The sequence below is a fragment of the Oncorhynchus keta genome, chromosome 14, assembly GCF_023373465.1.
Source record: "Oncorhynchus keta strain PuntledgeMale-10-30-2019 chromosome 14, Oket_V2, whole genome shotgun sequence".
NCBI lineage: Eukaryota > Metazoa > Chordata > Actinopteri > Salmoniformes > Salmonidae > Oncorhynchus > Oncorhynchus keta.
The window spans coordinates 51,711,243-51,730,078 of record NC_068434.1 but is presented as its reverse complement, the minus strand read 5'-3'; the positions used below and the strand labels follow the sequence as shown (position 1 = coordinate 51,730,078).

Genomic DNA, 18,836 nt, shown 5'->3' with positions numbered 1-18,836 from the left:
TTGATTATAAAAAACGTTTGACATTTTTCTGTGGACATTATGGATATAATTTGGAATTTTTGTCTGGGTTATAGTGACCGCTCTTTCCGGTGGATTCCTGGGCATAACGCACCAAACTAAGAGAGGTATTTGGATATAAAAAATATCTTTATGGAACAAAAGGAACATTTGTTGTCTAACTGGGAGTCTCGTGAGTGAAAACATCCGAAGATCATCAAAGGTAAACTATTCATTTGATTGCTTTTCTGATTTTCGGGACCAAGTTACCTGATGCTAAGTGTACTTATTGTTTTGTTGAGCGATCGATAAACTTACACAAACACTTGTATCGCTTTTGCTGTAAAGCATAATTTCAAAATCTGAGATGACAGGTGGATTAACAAAAGGCTAAGCTGTGTTTTGCAATATTGCACTTGTGATTTCATGAATATTAATATTTTCCACCTATATTATTTGACTGTGGCGCTATGCTATTCAGCGTTGCTGATGACAATTATACCGGATCCGGGATTGGTGGTTCAGAGAGGTTAAAAACAGACCGCAAAGTGAAATAATATTTTACGTGGCAAGAAAGACCGTGCAGCAGAGCCTACCGGTTGACGTCTCAATCACGTTGTGCTTGTGTTGCTCGCTATATCAGCTTCATTCACACTCTTCTTTTTCTACTAACTACTTGCTTGCGCTAGTTTTAGAGAAAGCTGCTGTGGAAAACGCATCCAGAAGCTAGCAAGTGTCAAGTGAAACCACAACATCACCACAAATGTCTTTTCTTGCCAGGTAAGTTACAATCGTTTGAGACACTAGCTACAGTAGTGATGTATATAATGTCACAATGTATTATATAGATAGATGATCTGCACTATAAGGTTTTAAATAGGCTATTATAGATAACCTAGCCATGTAGACTAGGTTAGCTAGCTACTGTGATGGTAGCTAGGTTATAAAACATTCACATGTAAACATTCAGCAGACGGGCTATTTTGAAAATATGATTATATTAAACTAATGCGATATATGAGAATATTTATTTGTAGATTACAATTTTAATAGTGTGAAAATGTATTTTGAAATTTTTATGGATTACATCGGCATAATGTTTTCTGTTAGAGAGTGGAAAGGAAGGAGAGGATGAAGACTGGATAGGAAGAACTGTGAAGGAGATATTTTCATTTTATTCATATTAATTTTAATTGAAACTGTATTTAACAAGGCAAGTCAGATAGAGGAGGAAATGTAAAGATATGATTACAGAGCCTGCCAATTTATTATTCCAAACAATGTTTTTGAGAGAAAATACAAAAATGAGGCAACCAATGGGAATCTGTTAACCAAAGTATTTTATCTAATAGTGTACTATTTATTATTAAAGATTGGAGAGGAAGGAGAAGATAGTGGAAAGGAAAAATTAAGGGAGTAAAAAGAGTGAAGCGATTAGAGTGTTGAAGAGTGAGGTGGAAAGGTAAAGAGAGAGAAGGAAGACGAGTGAAGAAAGAGAAGGAAGACGAGTGAAGAAAAGAGGAGAAAGATTTGAGGAGAAGAAAAAGGTAAGAGTGTATGGAGAGTGACTCAAGGAGAGTGAAGAAGAGCAGATGGAGGAGGTACAATGGCTCTTTCCAAGAAACGGAGATGACATTTTAAAGGCAACATGATGAGAGAATTTCCATTTATACACTCAGGTCAAGACAATAGAATGGTTCACTGCACCCTTTGTAATTCCATTTTTCAATTGGCAGCGGGGGAGGAACGACAGTGGTAGAACATCAACAGACGAAAAAGTATAAAGCCTCTCTGATTGCCCGTGTTAGTATGCCCTCTGTCACCACAATCTTCAAGGTAGAGCCTTTCCAAGAAGAATATGATTTAGCTGTGCAGGAGGGTGTCTTTGCATTCCACACTATGCGACACAATCATAGTTACAGATCTATGGACAGCAGAGCACAACTCACACGGAAGCTTTATGAGCCAAAGTCTACATGTGCTAGGACAAAATGTGAAACAAAACTGATTGATTTTGTTGAATTGAAAGGAGAAACAGCAGAGGAAATTGCAGCTGAGGTCCTGGTGGTCATCCAACATTTTTACCTGGAAAACAAAGTCGTGGCATTCTCTGCCGATAACACAAATACCAACTTTGGAGGACTGAATAGGCTGGGGAGGGTCAATGTCCATACCAAAGTTAAAAATGCTCTGCAGCGGGAGGTGATTGGCTTAGGTAGTCCTGCCCACAGCATTCATAACACGGCCAGAACAGCTTTGGATATGATTCCCCTTGATGTTGAGTACCTGCTCGCAAAGATATTTTCAGATTTTCATATTTTTACCGTCAGAGTAGAAAGACTGAAGAGCTTTTGTGAGTTTGTTGGCCAGGAGTCCCATAACATTTTAGGACACCGCAATGTTCACTGGCTGTCCATGAGCCCTGCTCTAGAAAGAGTACTGAAAATGTACGTGCCATTGAAATACTATTTTCTTTCTGAAGACAAAAGCCCTGTTGTCCAGCGAACAATGTTCGAAGATCCACTGACTGAACTTTGGCTGGCCTTTGTCCATGAAAACCTGACCGTATTCAGTGACACGATCAAGATGCTTGAAGGCCAGGACCGCTGTGCGGTGGAGTCAGCTGCAATTCTGGGAAACGTTGAGGCAAAATTTACTGCAAGACATGATGACAACTTCATTCCAGTGTTGGTCAGAGGACTTCTCAAAGAGCTAGAGGAAAATGGAAAGAGAGCTTTCTGAAAACATCCCAATCATTCTTCACTACGGCTGTGAAATTACTTGCAAGAATGGGGAAAGCACACAGATAATCTATGAGATTTACATTGTCTCCTTTAAAAAGGAAACCTCAGTGTGAAGAGATCCAGAAGGCAGCAGCCACACTGCAGAAAAAATGCTCCAATGTGACCATCAATGAGGATGCATTGTTTGATGAGGTTACTGGCCTGCAAGAGTTCTTAAAGGGGGGATCGCTTGAAGAATGGAAAACATCTGAGACACCGCTTAGTCAAAGATGGGGCAGGGTGGTTACCCACTTCAAAGAGAATGACATCCCACACACTAACCTGGCTAGATTAGCGTCTGTTGTCATGTGCTTACCTGGAAGTAATGCACCAGTCCAGAGAGTGTTCTCCCAAATGAATGATATATGGACAGCAGCAAGAAATAGGTTCACTGTTCCTACCATCAAGGCCATGCTTATTGTGAAGACAAACTCCAATCTCCCCTGCCAGGAGTTTATGGAGAAGCTGGCCAAAAACAGAGCAATCCTGAAGAAAATACATTCTTCTGAGAAATATACAGATTAGGTTGGTATAAATGTATTATATAGTTACCAATCTCATCATCATCTTATTTCTTTATTATTTTGTAAATTATTTCACAGATACTATTGTTTCTGTTTTTCCAATTTTGCTCATGCTCTCTTCTGCTCTTATTCTACCCAGACTACAGGACCACTGAATGGCTGTTCAGATTGGACAGTTCTGTCTTGTCTGTAGTGTTTCTGTAATATAGTTGTTTTCTCTGTCTATCACAGTGTGCCTGTTAGACTAAATACTTGCAACTGGAATTGTCCCCCTTTTTATTTCATAGTTATTAACATTAGATATTTGAATGATATATTGACCGCCGAACTGGAAATGTCCCCGGTTTTTAATTCCAGAAATCTGGTAAATGTATTGTTGAATGCTATTGGTAAGTTGTTCAAGTTGCAGTAACCGGCTTTTGTCCACCGCTTTTACTGGTGGAGAACAGCAGGCAGGGGAAGCTGTAGAGTCGGCTGCTAGCAGCGAAGCCACAGAGCCAGCTTATCCGTTGATACCACTCAGATTGAAATGATCGTGTATCTTCTGTCCCTTTCTTTGATGTAGGTCAGGTGTTGAACTTCCATCTCTTATCACACCCTGTTTCACTAGAAAATACAACTTTGAAAACGGTTTCAGATGCAATATGTTATCCATCCTGATCAGCTTACAGTACCATAGCTATCAGCAAAACTAACGTAACCGTCAAAAGGCAACAGATGACTTGTGATGTCCGTAGGCAGGAGCGAGCTCTGCCTATCCTCCTGCCTATCCCATTACTTTGTTCACACCAATACGCATGCATGCAATATGCGTGTATTATTTGAGTGCAATGAAAATTAATGAGACATATTGACACATGAGAAGGCAGCGAAGCTATCTGCCCGCCTTTAAGCATCCGTTGGTTGTCAGTATAAAGTAGACACACATGCGCAAGTCATGTCAATGCCTTGAATTGAGTTTGAAGGGCTGGAGAAAGTCACATGGCGAAGCACGGCAAATTTGGGATGTACTGTACACAACATGCAACGATTTCAACAATTTGAATGAGTTACAGTCAATTGAAATAAATTAGGTCCTAATCTATGGATTTCACATGACTGAGCAGGGGCATAGCCATGGGTTGGCTTGGGAGGGCATATGCCCACTCATTTGGGAGCCAGGCACACCCACTGGGGAGCCAGGCCCAGCCAATCAGAATGAGTTTTCCCCCATAAAAAGGGCTTTATTACAGACAGAAATACTCCTCAGTTTCATCAGCCGTCCGGGTGGCTGATCTCAGACGATCCCGCAGGTAAAGAAGCCGGATGTGGAGGTCCTGGGCTGGCGTGCTTACACATGGTCCGCGGTTGTGAGGCCGGTTGGACGTACTACAAAATTCTCTAAAACAACGTTGGAGGCGGCTTATGGTGGAGAAGTTAACATCAAATTCTCTGGCAACAGTTCTGGCGGACATTCCTGCAGTCAGCAACTGCATGCTCCCTCAAAACTTGAGACATCTGTGGCATTGTGTTGTGTGATAAACTGCACATTTTAGAGTGGCATTTTATTGTCCCCAACACAAGGTACAACTGTGTAATGATCGTGCTGTTTAATAATCTTCTTGATATGCTACACATGTCAGGTGGATGTATTATCTTGGCAAAGGAGAAATATTTGTGCACAAAATTTGAGAGAAATAAAGCTTTTTGTGCATATGGAACATTTCTGTGATCTTTTATTTCAGTTCATGAAACATGGGACTAACACTTTACATGATGCGCTTATAATTGTGTTCAGTATAGTTCAAAAATCGATATTATCATGCAGAAAAAACATACAATGATTATTGATAAAATGTATATTTACTTACTTTTCATTACAGTTATTTTTTCATTCATTTTCACATTTAATACTGACCGCACTTCACTGCTTCACAGAGTCCTCAGTGACTCATTCAGTCCCTACAAAGCAACTTAAGATGGAGCTATTGATAGTCTTTGAAACAGAGCAGCATTTGTTAATGTTGACAAATGGGGGAATTGGCTTACCTTTATCCTTTATTTCCACACTGCTGGGAGCAGAGGGCAGCGCCAACATTTTCTCTTCATCCGAGTCTGAAGTCTGAATGACTGTGCTTGACTGCGAGGGAAACAACACATGAAAGAGCAGCATTGAAAGAAAACCTGAGCCACCTTATTCAGTCAAATTGAGTTAATTTAATGTTAATGTTAACTAGGGGCAGGAGTAGCTTTAATTCTTATAGTGGCAGAAGACTTACCCTGCAAGAGTCCAGTCTGTCACATTTGAGTAACAAGGAGAACCTTTGGGACTCATAGTAGGAGGAGCCCTTCACCTCCTCAATGATCTAGGGGACCAGCCGGACAACCAGTAAGAATTGAAAACACATTACACACAACATTTTTTGGTGCAGTTTCCCAAACACAGATTAAGTCTAGTCCTGGGCTAAAAAGAAAGATTCATATTTTTAGCCCAGGACTAGACTTATTCTTACAGGACTATGCTTAATCTGTGTCCAGGAAACTGCCCCATAACACCTACAGCCATACCCCATAACAAACATACCCTATATCTCCCAATCCTACTGTCCATTTCTCCTATCCTGAAAATAACCTGTTAACAACCACCATTTATCTCAGATAGGCTAAGGCATGCCTGTTTGGACAATCATGGGTATTACACATCCAAAAAGGCATTTCCTCTTACCCCTCCCTTTGCTCTCTTTCAGTCAATTGCTGTGTCAAACCGTGGGACTATATTCGCTATGTCTGAGCCAGAACGGCCCATAGGGCAGGAGCCCTCTCCTGTTTCTATAGTATGAGGCAGTTTGATGTACATGTACACCCCTTGGACAGGACGCTAGTCTATCGCAGTCCTCTGTGGGACTATGCTGTAATGACAAACACCTCCAAACCTTCCTCCATTCCTCCGCCTGGTGGCAGCTCTGGAAGCCCATCACCACTGTGTCGGAACCAGTCACAACTTTGAGCTCGTGCTGCATCTTCTTGTTGTGCTTGGACTTGTAAACCACCTGGCAGCCCCGCAGGTCGAGCTCCAGCAGCGGGTAGAGGTCCTTGGCACATTTGTAGCACTGTGATTCAAAATAGGAAAAGGATACCTGAGCTTGTTGCAGGTGTGTGGGAGTAATTTGATGATATCTTCAAAGAAAAGGAAAACCCACACAACGCTCTTGCCAGTAACACTTTGTCTAACATTTGACTAATTTAGCAGCCACTCTTATCCAGAGTGACTTACAGGCACAATTAGGGTTAAGTGCCTTGCTCAAGGGAACATCGGCAGGTTTTTCACCTAGTCGGCTCTGGGATTCGCCCCAGCAACATTTTGGTTACTGACCCAACACCCTTAAGCACTAGGCTACCTGCCCCTCCATTTGTAGCACTAGAAGCAACTTGAAACAGTCAAATAGGACAAACAATTTATGGGTTATTCTGTAAATAAAAAGCATGAGCTGGCGCACACCCAGAGACAATGATTTAGTGTAGAGGTGCTGACTAATGGTGAATAAACTGTAAGCCATAAATTATTGGGTAAAAAACACCAACGTTACAGCATCAATGTGCCTTTTTCAGGGTAATGTCATGAATGCTTGAACCAAGTTATGTTATGTTGCAATTAGTGCAACCAATGACAATAGTGAGGGATGTGTCGTAATTGCTAGGTTGATCAGAATGAATTTTAGCGAAACTGTTAAAAGACAACAGTCCACAGCACATTGAATATTTTATGCCATTGTTATCATTAGTATTAGCATAACATCAGCATCAACATGCATCAATATTCATCGTTTCATTTAATTTCACCTATAAATTTAAATATTTCCAATTTAATTTAATGTTTGTGTAACAGTTAATCTTTTGGTTCAACCATAATGCATAATAAGCATCATGAACAGGGGGAACATAAGCTGTAGAAAGAATACATTAATTTACAAGACCTGTTCACAGAAAATATAATTGGTCATAAGAAGGGTCTGAGATCAGTCAATATTCAGAACACTAGGGGTCAATGTTTTTTTATTCTGTGAATACTACATAAAACAGAGCCATACAAACCCTTCCTTCCTTCCAGACATTTCAAGGTTAATGCATTTTTATGGCTATAGTAAGCTACATGGATGAAACATGTTCAAAACACATTTGTCGACACCGAGCAGATGATCGTACAGTGTTTTGTCCTTAGGAATGTGCTTACCAACAGCAGATTGTTGCGGATGAGAAAGAGTTGTTTGGTCCATTGGCCCAGCCATTTCTTCCTCCACAGGTAGCCACAGATGCGTGACTCAGAAGTAGGCCGCAGACAGGTCTGGGAGGCACTCCACTGGATGTAGTGGGCCCGGTCCTTCACAAACTCCTCATCTTCCTCACCGTATGACTCGTAGTGACTGCTGTCTGAGTCACCTTTGTCTGGAGAAAACACAGACACTCACGCGAGCACACATGTACACACAGATGATGCATTTTTATTTTTTTGACACACCTGTTTGACACCACTTTTCAGAATGTGGTAAAAAGACATACTCTGGGTTTTTACGTAGATTAAAATCCACAGTACACAACTGTGGAAGTTTGAAGGTTTGAGGATGAAAAATAGCACAAATACATGTATAACACATGAATGGAACTTTATGATGTAATTCTTTGCCTGTAGAAATGGCACAAGGTTACATCTATCCCATTGTGAAAGTAACCCAAGTTGCTGGCAATGGCTCTTGACAGAGAGAGAGAGAGAGAGAGAGAGAGAGAGAGAGAGAGAGAGAGAGAGAGAGAGAGAGAGAGAGAGAGAGAGAGAGAGAGAGGGAGAGGGAGAGGGAGAGAGAGAGAGAGAGAGAGAGAGAGAGAGAGAGAGAGAGAGAGAGACTGCTGTATCTACCTGTGGAGGGATTGTCTGGAACAAAAGGCTCAGCCTCCTCGTAGCAGTCCTCATCTAAACCTTCTGGAGGTTGGGGGGGTACCGCTGGCTCCTGGCTCTGAGTTAGGAACACAACTAGTGGTAATGACAGGGAGCCTTCATGACTCACAGGACTGTAGTAGGGCAGTGAGACATGACCTGATCCATGGCTACGTCCCAAATGGCACCCTATTCCCTATATAGTGCACTACTTTGGACCGGGGCCCATGGGTGGGGAAAAGGGTGCCATTTGAGACACAGACGAGATCTATCTGTGCTTCAATGCCTTCGCAATAGGGCTGTTGATTGGCCTACATTTTTAAACGTGTATTTTTCCATATATGTTTGAATAAAATCAACTATATGGAGGTTACTTTGCCTGATGCTTTAAGCACTGCACTTAAAAATCAAGACACACAAATAAATAAACAGGGAGCCAGAGATTAATATATCTTAACCAGAAGAAAAATATCTGTTCCCGACCCTCCTCCCGCTGCCTGCTGCTGCTAGCCTTCACAGATTCTGCCATTAACCTCCTGAAGTTGCCGGTAATAGGCTACACCAGCAGTAGGCAACCTTTTCCATTTGGAGTGCCAAGTTATGGTACCATTTCTACTAATCTGCGTGCCAGTTATGATTTTCATATGCACATTTTCGTGGAACAGTTTAATTTAATTTATAATAAAGTCTTCATATCTCAAAACCAATATCATGTGGTTTAATAAAAATGATATCTAAATGAAAATGATACAAATCTAAAAGTAACTTCTATTGCCATTGCCAATATGTAAAAATAGCCTACATAAAGCTAAAAAATAAAAACATTGCAGCCAGCAGGTAGAAAATATCCAGATAAAAATAAATATCTTATAAAATTACATAGGCTTATGCATAGCCTGTCTGCAAGGAACTTGAAATATTGTTTCAACTATTAACTTGGGTCTGGCCTGCTAGCAACATTGTATAAACTATTCTGGGCCTTTAGTGCTTGTGCCAGTGAGTTCCGGACAGACAGATACAGCTGTATGCTATTTATGCAAGGATAAAAAATAAATCAGGTAGGCCTTTTTTATGACATTACCAATGGATCAGAGCATGACATTTTTTCACCTTTCATGCTGAGTGGTTATTGAAAGTGAGAGAGCTGGATTTTTTTCTCTCAAATAGGCTACGTTGAGGAACTATGTAATTCTCAATGAATCTAAAAACAGACTGTTTACTTACTTCAGCGGTTGTTGATTACTTACATTACTTTGAGAAGCTAAGTTAAGACAATCAGAAATAGTATCAGATCCCCAAATGGGCTCATTTATAAGCCTACATTTGCGTGCAGGCCAGGTAGCCTAGACCTAGTTCTATGCGTAATGAGGAGCATGTCCTTACTCAAGATTGACAGCCAAACAAAAGACAATGGATAAATTGACAACTCGTAAATGGAATGAAATAAACCAAAACTTTTCCCTCACAAGTGTATCATAGGCTATGCGCTCTACAGACATGTCCAATCCTACAATGGCAATGGTAAGACTGTGTCGTGACTTTACTTTCATTAGTCTGATGAATTTACACTCGCAGCTGCAGCATGGCAATGTTCTGGTCTAGTCTGGGAGTTTATTTTATTTTCTTCACATTACATTACATTTAAGTCATTTAGCAGACGCTCTTATCCAGAGCGACTTACAACGTGTAGAGGTTCCAAGTTCCAACCATTTCCAACATGTAGCGACCACTCTACGCTTTTCTGGTGTAATGTTAATTTCCAATTGTTTTATGCACTCTCTGGAAATGGGCGGTTCTGTCAGGCTGACATGCTCTTTGAACTCACTCGAGGCGTGGCAACTTACTGTGCACAGTTTATAGAAGACAAATTATCTTATGGCTCCTAAAATCACATTCCTATATTAACATAAATACTTTCATAACTTGTTATATTTCATATACAACGTTAAGGATGGAAACTTGACAGATAAAGGGCATATACTTTTCAAGTTACAGTATATCCTTTATAACCTTTTTAATGACATCACAAAATAAAAACCAATATGACATTAGTTTTCTATAGATCATCTCTGACCATTCCCCACTTTCTTATGTTAGAAGACCTCTCTGGATCTTCTCTGCTATAATTTAGGACAGGTTGTGAGCTGTCAAACCCGGCCCAGTTCCCTCCTCCCCTCTTCTGTTGGTGAGAGAAGGTCTGGTTACTGTCATCCATTGCCAAGCTGATCTGACCCATTCTGATCCTCACAGGACAATCATGACAACTGTAATAATAATAAATTAAATGCGTGAAGAAATTACCGTAACCAAACAAACATTTTAGATGAGAAATGATGGTAATTATCGATAAATGTACTACTAGCGATACTGGTATGCCATCCCCGCGGACTCCGCAATGGATTAGTCCACTCAGACAGGCGTGAATCAGACAGGTGTCTCGTGCCATATTAAAAAATATATATATTTGCCACTGCTTGACTAAGAATCTTGGTGGGCCAACAACCTATCAACCAAACAATCGACCAGTCGACTAAATGGGGTCAGCCTTACTTCGCACGCTAATAGAATACATACAAGTAATTTCCAAAATAAAGGAAACACGTTGTCACGCCCTGGCCATAGAGAGGCTTGACTGATTTCTGTATTTTAACTGTAACTCAGAAAAATATTTGAAATGGTTGCATGTTGCATTTATATTTTTGTTCAGTATAGTTGAATCCATCTGCATTTCATACATGTATTCACAGGTAAATGCTAATTGAAGCTTTCTAAAATTATTAATATAATTCAAGTTTAAAATCAGAAAATGTATTTCATTTTTGATTTGCATATGATAGCCACATTTTTAAAATACAACATTATTGACACCTTGACACTGAAATGTTCCTGCTAATATTTATATTTTTGGAGGGAAAATATTTGCCTATAAATATTGATTTCATTCACATATCTCCATTTCCACCATGAATCGGAAACTGAGGAAACTCCTGGCTATTGCGGCAATCTATCAATTGTGGAACCTACAACGACGGCGCTCCATGTGGGTTCATCCCATCCTGATATCCCGTAGCCGGTATGGAGAATACCATCATCTGGTCCAGGAGCTGCGGTTTGACGATGTGTTGTTCCAGGGCTATTTCAGGCTTGATAAAGCCCAGTTTGATGACCTGCTATCCAGGATGGGACCTCGTAATGCAAGCACAGACACAAAATTTGCAAGAGCAGACACGACAATGGTGAGCTGAACATCTCGCCATTTGTCTGAGGTAAATATTGTCAGTCAATTCTAGAATCCTGACAAGTTATTATCAATTGATAAATATATAATGAGTGAGACAATACCCTCTATGAATAGATCAGAACAACAACAAAAAGCATTGTAATGCTATGTTTCATAGCCTACTTTGAACACATTCTTTATGGGAATTACAGTGCATTCGGAAACTATTCAGACCCCTTGACTTTTTCCACAATTTGTTATGTCACATCCTTGTTCTAAAATAGATTTAAATAAAAACAAGTCCTCATTAATTTACACAAAGCGAAAACAGGTTTTAAGATTTTTTTGAAAATGTATTGAAAATGAGAAACAGAAATACCTTATTTACATAATTATTCAGACCCTTTACCATGAGACTTTTCAGCGGCAGGGACTGGAAGACTCTTCAGGATTGGGGTAAAGATAAACGGAGCAAAGTACAGAGATCCTTGATGAAAACCTGCTCCCCTTGAGTGCTCAGGACCTCAGACTGGAGCAAAGTTTCACCTTCCAACAGGGCAACGACCCTAAGCACACAGCCAAGACAATGCAGGAGTGGCTTTGGGACAAGTCTCTGAATGTCCTTGAGTGTCCCAGCCAGAGCCCAGACTTGAACCCGATCTAACATTGCTGGAGAGACCTGAAAATAGCTGTGCAGCGACGTTTCCCATCCAACCTGACAGAGCTTGAGAAGACCTCCAGAGAAGAATGGGAGAAACTCCCCAAATACAGGTGTGCCAAGCCTGTAGCGTCATACCCAAGAAGACTCAAGGCTGTAATCGCTGCCAAAGGTGCTTCAACGAACATCCGCACTGAGCTAAAGGGTAGAGCTACCGCTTTCAAGGAGCGGGACTTTAACCCAGAAGTTTATAAGAAACCCCGCTATGCCCTCCAACAAACCATCAAACAGGTAAAGCGTCAATACAGGACCAAGATTGAATCGTACTACACCGGCTCAGATGCTCGTCGGATGTGGCAGGGCTTGCAAACCATTACAGACTACAAAGGGATGCACAGCCGCGAGCTGCCCAGTGACACAAGCCTATCAGACAAGCTAAATTACTTCTATGCTCGTTCCGAGGCAAGTAACGCTGAAACATGCATGACAGCATCAGCTGTTTTGGATGACTGTGTGATCCCGCTCTCCATAGCCAATTTCAGTAAGACCTTTAAACAGGTCAACATTCACAAGGCCGAAGAGCCAGACAGATTACCAGGACTTGTACTCCAAGCATGCGCTAACCAACTGGCAAGTGTCTTCACTGACATTTTCAACCTCTCCCTGTCTGAGTCTGTAATACCAACATGTTTCAAGCAGACCACCATAGTCCATTTGCCCAAGAACACGAAGGTAACCTGCCTAAATAACTACCAACCTGTAGTACTCACATCTGTAGCCATGAAGTACTTTGAAAGGCTGGTCACGGCCCACATCAACACCATTATCCCAGAAACCCTAGACCCACTCCAATTTGGATACCGCCCCAACAGATCCACAGATGAAGCAATCTCTTTTGCTCTCCACACTTCCCTTTCACACCTGGACAAAAGGAACACCTATGAGAGAATGCTATTCATTGACTACAGCTCAGTGTTCAACATCATAGTACCCTCAAAGCTCATCACTAAGCTAAGGACCCTGTGACTAAACACCTCCCTCTGCAACTGGATCCTGGACTTCCTGACGGGCCGCCCCCAGGTGGTAAGGGTAGGTAACATCACATCCGCCATGCAGATTCTCAAAACGGGGGCCCGTCAGGGGTGCGTGCTCAGTCCCCTCCTATACTCCCTGTTCACTCATGACTGGACTGCCAGGCACAACTCCAACACCATCATTAAATTCTTATGGCTGCAGGGGCAGTATTTTATATTTTTTTATTTCACCTTTATTTAACCAGGTAGGCTAGTTGAGAACAAGTTCTCATTTGCAACTGCGACCTGGCCAAGATAAAGCATAGCAGTGTGAACAGACAACACAGAGTTAAACATGGAGTAAACAATTAACAAGTCAATAACACAGTAGAAAAAAAGGGGGAGTCTATATACATTGTGTGCAAAAGGCATGAGGTAGGCGAATAATTACAATTTTGCAGATTAACACTGGAGTGATAAATGATCAGATGGTCATGTACAGGTAGAGATATTGGTGTGCAAAAGAGCAGAAAAGTAAATAAATAAAAACAGTATGGGGATGAGGTAGGTAAAAATGGGTGGGCTATTTGCCGATAGACTATGTACAGCTGCAGCGATCGGTTAGCTGCTCAGATAGCAGATGTTTGAAGTTGGTGAGGGAGTTAAAAGTCTCCAACTTCAGCGATTTTTGCAATTCGTTCCAGTCACAGGCAGCAGAGAACTGGAACGAAAGGCGGCCAAATGAGGTGTTGGCGTTAGGGATGATCAGTGAGATACACCTGCTGGAGTGCGTGCTACGGATGGGTGTTGCCATCGTGACCAGTGAACTGAGATAAGGCGGAGCTTTACCTAGCATGGACTTGTAGATGACCTGGAGCCAGTGGGTCTGGCGACGAATATGTAGCGAGGGCCAGCCGACTAGAGCATACAAGTCGCAGTGGTGGGTGGTATAAGGTGCTTTAGTGACAAAACGGATGGCACTGTGATAAACTGCATCCAGTTTGCTGAGTAGAGTGTTGGAAGCAATTTTGTAGATGACATCGCCGAAGTCGAGGATCGGTAGGATAGTCAGTTTTACTAGGGTAAGTTTGGCGGCGTGAGTGAAGGAGGCTTTGTTGCGGAATAGAAAGCCGACTCTTGATTTGATTTTCGATTGGAGATGTTTGATATGAGTCTGGAAGGAGAGTTTAGTCTAGCCAGACACCTAGGTACTTATAGATGTCCACATATTCAAGGTTGGAACCATCCAGGGTGGTGATGCTGGTCAGGCGTGCGGGTGCAGGCAGCGAACGGTTGAAAAGCATGCATTTGGTTTTACTAGCGTTTAAGAGCAGTTGGAGGCCATGGAAGAGGAGTGTTGTATGGCATTGAAGCTCGTTTGGAGGTTAGATAGCACAGTGTCCAAGGACGGGCCGGAAGTATATAGAATGGTGTCGTCTGCGTAGAGGTGGATCAGGGAATCGCCCGCAGCAAGAGCAACATCATTGATATATACAGAGAAAAGAGTCGGCCCGAGAATTGAACCGTGTGGCACCCCCATAGAGACTGCCAGAGGACCGGACAGCATGCCCTCTGATTTGACACACTGAACTCTGTCTGCAAAGTAATTGGTGAACCAGGCAAGGCAGTCATCCGAAAAACCGAGGCGACTGAGTCTGCCGATAAGAATATGGGGATTGACCGAGTCGAAAGCCTTGGCAAGGGTAGCTTGGATGAAAAGGTGCCCAGAGTAAACGGCCAGCTCCTCAGTCTCAGTTGCTAATATATGCATATTATTATTAGTATTGGATAGAAAACACTCTAAAGTTTCCAAAACTGTCAAAATATTGTCTGTGAGTATAACAGAACTAATATTGCAGGCGAAACCCTGAGTAAAATCAAACCAGGAAGTGGCTTGTATTTTGAAAACTCCATGTTCCATAGCCTGCCTTTGCTCCATTTCCTATCGCTTCCTCAAGGTGTCAACAGTCTTCAGACATAGTTTCACGCTTTCATTTTGATAAAATGAGCGAGAACGATAACATCGCGTCATTGTATGGCCGGGTGCCAGCAGCGTTTTGTATGCATAACAGAGTTTTGGCTGCCATTGCCTTTCCCTCTCCTACTGATAAAGACAGTTGCGGTTGATATTTAATCGATTACATATTTTAAAAACAACCTGAGGATTGATTATAAAAAACATTTGACAGGTTTCTGTGGACATTACGGAAACTATTTGGAATTTGTCTGCGTTGTCGTGACCGCTCTTTCCTGTGGATTTCTGAACATAACGCGGCAAACAAACGGAGGTATTTTGGATATAAAAATCATCTTTATGGAACAAAAAGAACATTTATTGTGTAACTGGGAGTCTCGTGAGGGAAAACGATTAATTTGATTGCTTTTCTGATTTTCGTGGCCATGCTACTTCATGCTAAGTGTACATAATGTTTTGTCGGGTGATTCGTAAACTTACGCAAACGCTTGGATTGCTTTCGCTGTAAAGCATATTGTCTAAATCTGACACGACAGGTGGATTAACAAAAGGCTACGCTGTGTTTTCCTATATTGCACTTGTGATTTCATGAATATAAATATTTTTAGTAATATTGTTTGAATGTGGCGCTCTGCAATTCAGCGGTTGTTGATGACAATTATCCCGTTAACGGGATTGCAGCCATAACAAGTTAAGTTTGCTGATGACACAACAGTGGTAGGCCTGTGATCACCGACAACCTTGAGACAGCCTTGGAGGAGGTCAGACACCTGGCCGTGTGGTGCCAGGACAACAACCTCTCCCTCAACGTGATCAAGACAAAGGAGATGTTTGTGGACTACTGAAAAAGGAGGACTGAGCAAGGCCCCATTTTCATCTATGGGGCTGTAGTGGAGCAGGCTGAGAGCTTCAAGTTCCTTGGTGTCCACATCACCAACAAACTGTCATGCTCCAAGCACACTAAGACAGTTGCGAAGGGGCCACTACAAAACCTATTCCCCCTCAGGAGACTGAAAAGATTTGGCATGGGTCCTCAGATTCTCAAAAAGTTCTACAGCGGCACCATCTAGAGCATCCTGACTGGTTGCATTACTGCTTGTTATGGCAATTGCTTGGCCTCTGACCGCAAGGCACTACAGAGGACAGTGCGTAGGGGCCAGTACATCACTGGGGCCAAGCTTCTTGACATCCAGGATCTCTATACCATGCGGTGTCAGAGGAAGGCCCTAAAAATTGTCAAAGACTCCAGCCACCCTAGTCATAGACTGTTCTATCTCCTACCACACGGCATGCAATACCGGAGCGCCAAGTCTAGGTCCAAAAGGCTTCTCAACAGGTGCTACTCTCAAGCCATACGACTCATGAACACCTGAACATCTAATCAAATGGCTACCCAGACTATTTGCATTGCCCCCCCCCCCTCTTTTACACTGCTGCTATTCTCTGTTTATTATCTATGCATAGTCACTTTAACTCGACCTACATGTACAGGAAGGAGTCTATAGATATAGGATATTTTGCCTTTAAATGATTGTGCTGTAGCACAAAGTGTTTCCACTTCATTCAGCTGAGCTCTAAACCTCCTCTTGGAAGTAAATGAGGAAATTAAATGTAAATGTAATTTGAAATGTAATTTGAAGATATAAAAAAAAATCTTGGCACATTGAATTCACTGCAGAGCTCTTGAAAGGATTTCAGTGTAGTGGTTTTCTGACGAAATAGGTCTGAAAAGGTCCTGATTCCTAGAGTATGCCAAAGATTAAAGTTGGCATCATTCAGGGCTTTTGGCAAGTCTGGGTTGCATACTATAGGTGAGTGAGAACATATTTGGGAGGAAATGCCCAGGTATTTCTTACAGTCCCTCCATGCTAGTAGGGTGCTGTAAATCACAAAGGTGTTGGCTATGTTGCCCACTTCACTAGTTATTAATGAATATAATTGAGTTTAGGAGCAATGAACCACGGGATTGGGCTTCTATCTGAATCCACGTTGAGTCTTTTTGTGATCCATGTTAGCATGTTGCGGATTTGGGCAGACCAGTAGTACAATTGAAGGGAGGGAAGGGCAAGACCACCCTTAGATTCAGGTTTTGAAAGAGTGGAGAACTTGATCCTAGGTTTTTTATTGCCCCATATAAATTTGTCTGATGCTTTGGTTAGTTGTTTTGAAAAAGGAAATCGGGAGATAGCATGGGAGCATCTGAAATAAATAGTTCAATCTAGGGAGGATGTTCATATGGATGACATTAATTCTTCCGACTAAGCTAATTGGGAGGGAGATCCAGGTTTGGAGATCGTTCTTGATTCGATCCAGGAGTGGAAGATAATTTTCCTTGAAAAGGCTATTCAGATCTGGTGTTGAAACCCCTGTGTTTTCCATTGGAATGGACAGTGTGTCTTCATAGAGCTAGTGAGTGTAAGATTGAGAGGGCAAACAGTGGATTTCTTCAAAGTTATCTTATATTCTGAAAACTTAGCATACTGAGCAATTGTGTCTAAAATGGGAGGGATTTCTCAGGGTTGGATATGTAGAGCAAGACATCATCCGCATAGAGAGAAATCTGCAGAAACACCCATAATACTTGGATTGCTCCTTATCAACTCTGACAGAGGCTCCACCCCCAACAAGTAGAGCAGGGGGGACAGCGAGCACCCTTGTCTTGTGCCCAGTCCCAAAGGGAACCTGTCAGAGTTCAGGGCGTTAATAGTCACCATGGCACTTGGATGAGAGTTAGGGACTTAATCCATTTAATAAAGTTTGGGCCCATTTTGAACTTTTCTAAGACTGAGAACAGAAAGCTCCACTCCAACGCCTTCTCAGCATCCAGGGAAGCCAGCAGGACAGGGCTCTTCTGTGCGTTTACTTGATCAATAATATCAAAAAGACGGAGAATGTTATCAGAAGAGTACCTGTCTCTAATAAATACAGTTTGGTCTGCTTTTATTATTTTGGGAAGAAGAGTGTTGGCGAGCAATTTGGTAATTATTTTGTAGTCGAAATTCAACAAGCTTATGGGCCCGGAAGGACGAGCAGGATAGAGGGTCCTTTTTTGAGCAACACTGTAATGTGAGCTGTGTGCATAGAGTCTGGGAGAGCTCCGTTTTTGCAAAAATCATCCAGCATTGGCATGAAAATAGGGCTAAGCTGGTGCCAAAAAGCTTTGTAAAACTCTCTGGGGAATCCATCTGGGCCTGGGGACTCACTAGGTGGCATGGAGGTAATTGCCTCCAGGATTTCCTCAGGAGTGAAGGGGGAGTTGAGATCTTCTTGGTCGGTCTCTGATAGTTTAGGTAGCGAGATTCCCTCTAAGATGGAATGGTGTTCTGCCTCCGTATGTTTTCTCTCAGAAGTATATAGTTTGCAGTAAAAATCATGAAAAGTTCAATTGATCTTTTTTGGGTCATGTGACCTCGTCCTCTGCTGTTCGGATAGCCATGATTGTATGTTCTGACTGCTCTTTTTTTAAATTGGTAAGCAAGCAATTTACACGGCATATTGCTAAACTCATGGTATTTCAGTTTAGTAAAGAATTGTTTTTTTTTTATCTCCCGATTATAGTCCAAGTTCAGTTTGGCTTTGGCTGCTTTAAGTTGACTCTAGGAGGTGCTCTCTGGGGATAGTTTATTTACCTTTTTACAGAGTTCCAGCTCCCTCTCAAGATCTAGCATGTGTGCTTCCATTGCTTTTTTCTTAGAGGAAGCATATACAATTAGATTACCTCTTAGTATGGCTTTGGCAGCTTCTCACATTGTGGCCGGAG

The 18,836-nt window shown here is 41.9% G+C and overlaps 1 protein-coding gene across 1 annotated transcript in view; it reads right to left on the bottom strand.

Moving 5' to 3' along the window:
* si:dkey-220o5.5 (actin filament-associated protein 1-like 2) overlaps positions 1-18,836 on the bottom strand; it is a 123,270-nt gene that overhangs the window by 26,243 nt on the left and 78,191 nt on the right. Inside the window, exons 5-9 of the mRNA XM_035786407.2 lie at positions 8,193-8,289; positions 7,515-7,726; positions 6,217-6,393; positions 5,563-5,649; positions 5,333-5,423 (exon numbers count right to left, since the gene is read on the bottom strand). Coding sequence (XP_035642300.1) covers positions 5,333-5,423; positions 5,563-5,649; positions 6,217-6,393; positions 7,515-7,726; positions 8,193-8,289 — 664 coding nt within the window. The remainder of the gene's footprint in view (positions 1-5,332; positions 5,424-5,562; positions 5,650-6,216; positions 6,394-7,514; positions 7,727-8,192; positions 8,290-18,836) is intronic.